At 34.4% G+C, this 8,956-nt stretch overlaps 1 protein-coding gene across 1 annotated transcript; it reads right to left on the bottom strand.

Annotated features, from left to right (window-relative positions):
* Nucleotides 1–6,323: 6,323 nt before the first annotated feature.
* Nucleotides 6,324–6,971, bottom strand: LOC149415280 (uncharacterized). Its single transcript, XM_089642841.1, has one exon. It carries the CDS (start codon nucleotides 6,969–6,971, stop codon nucleotides 6,324–6,326), a length of 648 nt encoding a protein of 215 aa, XP_089498967.1.
* Nucleotides 6,972–8,956: the final 1,985 nt, after the last annotated feature.

The raw sequence follows: 8,956 nt of genomic DNA on the forward strand, positions 1-8,956 counted from the left end.
TAACTAACTTATCTATACGCAGGGGTGGACAGAGAGAGTAAAACGCCATCCCTCCATCCATGCATAAAGAACTACCGTAATCTACATATACACGTCTCTGAGTGAGACTCGAAATGATGTGAATCAAGTATATGATTCACTTGCTCGTGCCGTGTCTTTCTGGAATGTCCTTGATGCGCTCATCCATTTGCCACATGTTCTCCCGACACTTTTATTTGTATTTTTAAATTTTTATCGACAGATTATTATTTATACTGGAACATCTGTTCTGCCATGTAGTAAGTATCTTGACCAAGTCGTGGGTTTCTTCTCGTTTTGCTGTGTTCAAACCGTTTAACCACTCTCTTCATATTCATTAATGATAACTTTTAGTCAACATTTCGGACAGTGTCACATTTATATTATATTTGGTGATGGAAACTGTAACGCTAAACCGAAACGTCAGGAAGGAGAAATCACAATACGGCATAATAACCCCAAATATCAATCACAATATTACTTTTAGCCGTGAATATCTGAAAACAAGTAACTTCTTGAAAATACCTATCTAATGAACCTAAAACAGAGCCTTACTAAAAAACTAGATGAAAATTTTATTCAATTGATAAACGACCGTGTATGTGAAAACATTACTAATAAAGAAACTGAAATAAAACAGTTCATGGAAAGCAAAACATTGTTTACACAGCCAAAGAGGGTTGTTTATCTGTTGCATAAACTTGATATTTCTCATCGAATTTCGGAATATTTCCTAGGTATTTTAAATGTGGTAAATATACTATACTTCTTTTTGGAGATGTCGTGAAAACGAATACCATTTTAGAAGATTAAATTACCTTTCAGATTTTTGTATTTGAAAAAACTTTGATATTTATAAATAGGATAAAATATATTCAACCAAACATTTGTGTTATTTAAAAAACACACCATTTGTATATCCGAAATAACCTCACTTTTCGAAGAAGGTAATTTCACGTATCAGTATGGTGAAATGGAACGTTGCCAGTTCTTTCGGAGCCCTGTTTTATTAGTACCAAATCGAATCTGCACTAGTCCAGTCTTTATGCAATGTGCAACGTTTAACGGTTGGAAAATATATTTTTTATTAGTAAGTCTGAACGGTTTTTGTATGAACTCTACACGAGAGTCGCAACTGTTAGGTGCCAGTTGGACTATGCATCCCCGTTTTGGGTATTTTCTGAGGGTGAAGTGGCGGAGGAGGAAAAAAGTGAAAAAATAGGTTAGGTTCCTCGCTATGCAGACTTGGTTACCAAACACAGCTTAAGTCATTTTAGGCTTCGTATCGATTCTGATTAGAAGTTTTTGACTAGGGAAATACTGAGAGTATAATATACTGAGCATAAATTATTTTACTTTAAATATGAATAATTTATAATGAGGTATTGATAAATCAATAGGTTGCCTTTCCGGATGGGAGTCTAACTAATCAGGCGCAAATCGTAATTGAATCTGCATAACAATTACCTGAGCTGTATTTACACTATATTTACATAGGTTATGTGCATATTTCTGTAGGTAATTTTCTGCTTAAACCTGGTAAACAGACCGCGATGTTTAACTAACTCGGTTAATGCATACAATCTAAAAATTTTCCAATTAACTGTATTTATTTTAAATGTAAGCAGTTCTCTTGTGCGGTATTCACATAAAAAAGAAAAAATATATGTTTTGCAAAATATCCAATCTGGCGTAATAATTGTTTGATAAATACAGACACAATATAAACAAAGTAACTACACATTGCTCTGTTACTATTTTAATATTACCTACCTTAAGTATAATTTTGTACTATTGTTATTATATAAAATTGTTTAACTCCTTTGTACAACAGAACTTTCTTTGATAACTTGTATTGTACCTGTTCATACTCAGTTTATTGTATTATTATAAAATATGGATTAACCATATGTTTAAATACTACTATAACCAATCTGAAACAAGTCCAAGTTGTACAAAACGCAATTGTAAAATTACTAGTCGTCCCTAATATTTTTAAACAGACACGTAATACATCGTTGTGAGTGCCAAAATTTTACCTTTCTATGGCAAAAAATCATAATTCAGAATATATATACCCCGCAGCATAAAAAAAATTAGAACATAAATACAGTACTAGATTCACGCGCAAGTTCCGAAATTTAATAATAAATACGGACAGAGAACGTTTGAATACAACCTACCGAAGATATTTAATTTATTACCTGACACTATAAAGCAATGTAAGTCTATGAATAAGGTTAAATATATGGTGAAAAATTGGCTATCGGAAAAAAAATATTTACTTTAATATGTATGAAAAATTGTATGAAAAAAATGTTGATTCTGTAGATATAAGATGTAAATTATAACTTATAAAAATGTATATGTAACTAAACTTTAAGTACCTGTTGACAAGCCAATTCAATTGGCTTAGCAGGACTTGTTTGTTGATATGTAGGTATTAACTATTTATTTAATAAAAAAAATAAAAATGTGGAATAAACTTATTATTGTATTCATGAACCTTTAACAATGTAAAGATTCCATAGGTCAGTATTATTTATTTATTTATTTATTTATTTATTTGGAAAAGTTGACAGCAAATCTTTGATTATATAATGATACAATAATAATATTATCAATTATGCCAATTATGAACTTTCCACTGATGAATAGTTAATGGTGTTACAATGGTGTACAATGGCATAGAGATGTTCTCTTAAATTAATTTCTTGTTTAGTTAAAATAATTAAAATATTAAAATAAAGGAGGGTGGGGGGGGAGGGGGAAATATAGGATAAGGATTAAGAGGCAAAGGACGGGAATATATAGGAATTGAACTTCTAGTTTGAGTTTTGTTGATTATTGAGTTTTTGTTTTATGTCGCGTAAAGTCGAGTTAAATATGTCAATATGGTTATAATTTAAGTTAAAAAAGTGTGTGGATCTGTAGATAAATGAGTTTTGTTTGGAATTTGTCTTACAATGAGGGAGATTAAAAGTAAGCGACTGTCTGCTGTTGCGATTGGGAACATGGAATAATAGGCGTTGAAGAAGATCAGGACTATCGATTAAATTGTGTGTAATTTTGAATAACATTACCGAATCTGCTACATTTCTTCGGAAAGTTAACGTCTGTATATTGAAGAACTTTGCAGAGTCTTCATTACTGATATGAGATCGAAAAGAGCGGAAATTAAGGTACCTTAAAAATCTATTTTGAACACTTTCAATTCTATTTTTATGTATTGCATAGCCTGGGTTCCACACTTGAGATGCGTATTCAAGGATACTACGAGCGTATGAGAAATACAGTGTTTTGAAAGTAGCAATGTCTTTGAATTGTTTACAGGAACGGATTATGAAACCCAGCATAGAAGATGCGTTAGTGACTACGTGGTCAATATGTTTATTGAAATTCAGTTTACTATCAAGTATAACCCCAAGGTCCTTAATTTCTGATTTGGTAGATAAAGGTTGATGATTAATTGAGTATTCGTGTATAAATATGTTTTTGTTTCTAGTAAAGCGTACGATGAAGCATTTGGATATATTTAATTCCAGACAATGGGCATTAACATACGCGTTTAAACGTTGTAAATCCTTTTGCAGCTTGTGACAGTCTTCGATTGATTTTATAGGTGAGAAGATTTTCATGTCATCTGCATATAGGATGGTCTGCGAGTGTAAAAAGCAGTGACCAATATCATTGATATAGATATTAAATAGTAACGGTCCTAACAGGCTGCCTTGAGGAACTCCCGATGTTACAGCAACAGAGTCGGATTTAAATCCAGCAACCACTACTATTTGACTACGGTTGGAGATATAAGAAGAGAGCCAACGATAAAGATTGCCGTGAATACCAATCTTTAAAAGCTTGTTCAACAAGGTTGAGTGATCGACCTTGTCAAACGCCTTACTATAGTCGGTATAGACAGTGTCCACTTGTATTCTGTTATCCAAATTATCCTGCAGGTACTCTGTGAAGGTTAACAGATTTGTGGTTGTAGATTTACCACTAATGAAACCGTGTTGGGTCGTATTCAGGCTGGGCTTAAGAGCAGAATATAGTTGGTCATAGACTATTTTTTCAAAAATTTTGTTAAATATACAAAGTTTGGAGATTGGCCTGTAGTTTTTAACGTCTGTTTTTTTGCCATTTTTGAAAATAGGAGACACATAAGCAGATTTCCATATAACAGGGACAGTGCAATCGGTTAGGGAACGATTGAAAATTAAAGAAAGGGGTAAGGCTAGATTGTGTGCACATTGTTTGATAAAGATTGAAGGTATTTCGTCAGGACCGGCACCTTTGCGAGTATCAATTTCCTTAAGGTATTTTAAGACAATTTCTCGTGTCACCTCAATATTGCTTATATTGGATGTATGGTTCCCGACGTCAGTTGGATCAAGGGTAAGTGGATCGGAGGGTTTACTGAAAACTGAACTGAAATATTTTGAAAATAAATTTGCAATTTCCGTTCCATTATTGGCTTTCAGCTCTCCAAAATACATACATTTTGGGACACCTTGGGATGCGTTAGAAGATTTGACGTGGCTCCAGAAGTTTTTAGGGTTTGAGGAAATATTGTTTTCAATATTACTCAAGAAACGGGATTTGCTTTTCCGACATAAGTCTTTGTGCCGTTTACGAAGCAGGGAAAATGCGTCATAGTCAGCCTGGTTCTTGTGTTTTTTATATTTGCTAAAGTATTTTGATTTTTCCTTAGTTACCTTAATAAGGGCAGCACTGTACCAAGGAGGATATTTCGAGTTCCACGAAAGTTTATGAGGAATATGAAGATTTATGAGGTATTTCAAAAACGTATAGAAACCGTCAAGCGCTGGTTCTATTTGAGAGGTAGAAAAAATGGAAGCCCAGTCAGCTTGTTCAAGGGCGAAATTAATTGAATCGTAGTCTCCACGATTATATAGAAAAACTTTTCGTTTCGCATTTGTCAATGAAGGAGTTTCCTGAAATGGCACACTAATGGATAGAGCTTTATGATGTTCATCTTCGGGAACTAGCGGGTCGTCATTAGATTCGACGGAGATTAGTAGATTTGACAGAATCAGATCTAGGATATGGCCGCTTGAGTTTAGTTCACCGTTATATTGAGAGAGGTTCAGAAAATGCATACAGTCTACGAAGTAATTACTAACGTGAGTAGAGTAATTACTAGCTGCATAGTGAGCAGATGGCGTAGTTTGGATCCATGAAATTTCAGGAAGATTAAAGTCACCTAAGATAATAAAAGAATCATTGGGGTTATTTGATACTACGTCTGATAACATGTTCAGGAAATTTTCGATTAAATATTGATGTTGAGTCCCTCCGGGGATGTACACGCAACATATATGGACCAAACTGTGAGGTGTAGTATTGGTGCGAATGGTGACCCAAATGTCTTCAGCACAAGAAGTCCATTCTGGTCTGGCGACGCTGATCAGCTCCTGTTTAATAGCTATCACTACACCACCGCCAAGACGCTGACCGGTGGAAGCGTAATCGCGGTCTCTACGATATACATAGTATCGAGGATCGAAAAGTTCTTCGTCTCTGATACCTTTGGTGAGCCATGATTCTGTGAGGGCAATTAAATCGTAATCGTTTGAAAAGGTATTTTGAAGGATCGTCGTAGTCTTGGTACGAAGACCTCTACAGTTCTGGTGATATATTGCTAAAGACATGGGGAGTATTCGAATAAATATTAGTGAGTAGGCGGTAAGTTATACATATAAATGATAACTTCAATAAGTGAGTTCGGTTATAGTGGTCATGCAGTTTTACAAAGTAAGTACATCTAACACAATAATTTCTTGGTATGGGTGCATAAAATAGTTTAAAATAATAATGGTATAGAAATCTTATAATACGCATCTCTGGCTCGGCTAGTGATAATATTATTCTGATGTTGATATAATTAGATAGAGGTAGATATCCATATTTGAGGTAAGAGCGGTTAATAATACTATTCAGTTTATATTTGAGTGAAATATTTGTTGACAAATGAGTATACGGTAATTTGCTTACCACGGCGGAGAATATAATTAGTGTGTGTGAGACCGCGATTGTCCGTCGAGTAGGTCTGATTGTCGGGAGTGCAGGGGGTCGCCAACATGCGGTAAAATGTATTCCAGGTTGGTTCTTGAGAAGTGTAGACTGATTTAGAAAAGAATAAGAAAGTTTGTGGGAGAGGGTGAAATGGTAGAGGGAGGGTGAGTGTAATAGGAGTGGATAAAAGGAGGGGGGAAATGTATGGGGAGACACATGAGTGTATGAAAAATCCATTTTACGACGCGAAGAGAATGCAGATCGACTCAGGCTATTTTCTTTAGGTCCTCTTCCTTGAAAATTGGTATGGGAGGCGAAGTGGGATTTTTTCTCACAAATATCCTGGTGTTTTTTATCCACGTGAACTGGAATCCCTTCTCCTTGGCAATCCCCTTGGCCCGAAAAAGGAGGTTTTTGTTAGAACTAGTCAGATGGTCGTTGACATAGATTTTTCTATCGTCACCAGGGTAATTCAGGTCCTTCGTGCTTATTCCTTTCCTTCGTCGAATTTCGGTGATGAATTCATTTTTACGCGAGCGGGTGGTAAATTTAACAATTATTGGTTTGATTAATTTGGAATGAAGTGGGTCTTTCGCCGAGACTCTGGTGGCGAACTCAATTTCGTTAGTTTTAAAATTGTGTAAGCCAAGTTTGTTTGCCATCTCTGATAGAATGTTTGGAATGTTTTCATTGTTATCTTGAGGTATTCCTTTTATTTCGACATTTTGTAGTCTCATCCATTGCTCCCTTTTGTTGGAATCTTCTTGTATTTGTTTGATGGTCGATTTAAGGGAGGAAACTTCTTGTTCCAAAAAGTCTACTTTGCTCATTGACTGTTCGAAAGCTTGGAATCTATTGGAAAAGTCATCCAATTTTGAGTTGTTGAAGTCCACAGATTTTTTCAGTTCTGACATGTCTTCCTTGACTTGCTTATTAAGTGTTTTGAGAGAGGCAAGTTCAGAAGATATTTTTTTTATTTCTACCATTACATCTTCTATTGGGTTGGTTGACGTAGCGGATGATTGGAGTGAAGTTTTGCATGTAGTACAGCGCCAGCTTCTTCTTTTCTCGTTATTAGCCTTTCTGAATGTAGTTTCAGATGTTCCTCCGCATTCGTAATGAAACTGCTTACTGCAGGAGTAACACGTGATGCCGTCGGTAATAGTTAGTTGGCACTTAGAACAGTTCATGTTGAAAAGGTTGGGCACCTCTGGATTGTCGGGCACCGGCGATGAAGTGGATATATAGCTGAGTATGTATGTCTGTCAGAGCACGCACGGCACTGCACTGCCACTGGTAGGTAGTATTAAATATGGCTACGCGGAACTGCACCTTACTGGACTTTATAATATTGGTTTCACAGCAAATTAAAATCAACACTGTAGAGATTATATAAGAGTCAATTTTATGTGAGTTCACTGAAAGATTTTGCGAGGTTCAATGATACAATTTGATGTTTTAACTGTAGGAAAGCAATTACTTTAAGAGAGCGAAAAATGACGTGTGTGTGACACTGTAATCTGTAATGTGTATATAATTATTATAACATGTACCTACAGAAAACACATTTCGTAAAAACAAATGAAAATTTAGTTCAGTTCCCCGTAGATTCCGTATTATTACAGTGATTCCCATCCAGCGGATTTCGTTAAAATGCATCGAATTTACTCTGGGTTATTTGTATTCTAGTGTGCTAGTATTAGTAATATCAGATCACCACTCACCTCTTTACTGTTATGATATCCTGTTATCCGATGTATGAAAGTAATAAAACCCAGATTTTGTTTGTTTCGAGCTTTTATTTTTCTGTACGGGGCAGATATTGAATTTTATTGATGCTACGTTATATTTTATTTGGGGTTTAGGTCTATGCAATTAGCGCAAAATATGGGACGTGACCCGGAATCATTCCGGTTGTTCCAATTTTTAAGATGTTTTATAAGCTGTCATAAAACTCAAGGTTTCGAGCTTGGCGCAACTGTGCTCATGCCGCCATTTTGAAAAGTCATAATCGCACCAAAATCTATTTGTAGGAAATTTTATGTTCTACACATTTGTTAAAGATATTTAAGACAACATTTGCAATGGTTACGAGGTATTTTTGAAAAACTATATTTTGGCACGATGTTACCAGGTTATTTTGAAAATGGCGGCCAGAGCGCATGTGCTGCAAAGTCAAAAACTTTCATTTTAAATCAGGAGAGTAGTTTACAAAAGGTATAAAATAATGGAAATATCGGAATAGTTACGATCGTGAATCATTAATTGCACTGGCGTAGTTATTAAAATACTGAAAACTACAAACTTTGTTTATTTCTCTAATCCGTTTGATGATTTTTTTTAAATTTATTTATTTTTTATTTTTTATTATATAAGTAAATTTTTGTTTATTTGTTTCAATATATGATCAAATATTTCAAGACCCCTCTTCCATAGAAGCATTAGCTTGTGGCTGGAAATGGAGTGTACATTGTTTTATTACAGTATGTAGGTAATTAAAAATAAAATAATTTTAAACTTACTTGAAGAATGGAATGTTACTTAAGGAAACTAATTGAGATGAGTTATTCTTAAGATTAATTCAATTGGAAACATTTTTATTTTTTGTAAGTTTGTCTTTAAAATATTTTTTCACATTGTTTATTATTTGGATGTTATCATTAATGTTTCTAATTTCTTCAGGTAGTCGATTGAAAAAAATTCTTGCCCGGTAAGTGTAATAATTTTGTGCAAAGGAAGTGTTTAATTTTGGGCATGGAAAAATATATTTAAGTCGAGTACGGTTTTCAGTTAGAAATTGATACTTGTCTTTTTCTTTTATGATTTGAATTAATGCATTTTTAGTATAAAGATCTATAAAAATTTCTTCTTACATATACAATAAAACATAAAATAGAAA

The sequence above is a fragment of the Hesperophylax consimilis genome, chromosome 18, assembly GCF_061612785.1.
Source record: "Hesperophylax consimilis isolate HC1 chromosome 18, BYU_Hcon_1.0, whole genome shotgun sequence".
Lineage (NCBI taxonomy): Eukaryota > Metazoa > Arthropoda > Insecta > Trichoptera > Limnephilidae > Hesperophylax > Hesperophylax consimilis.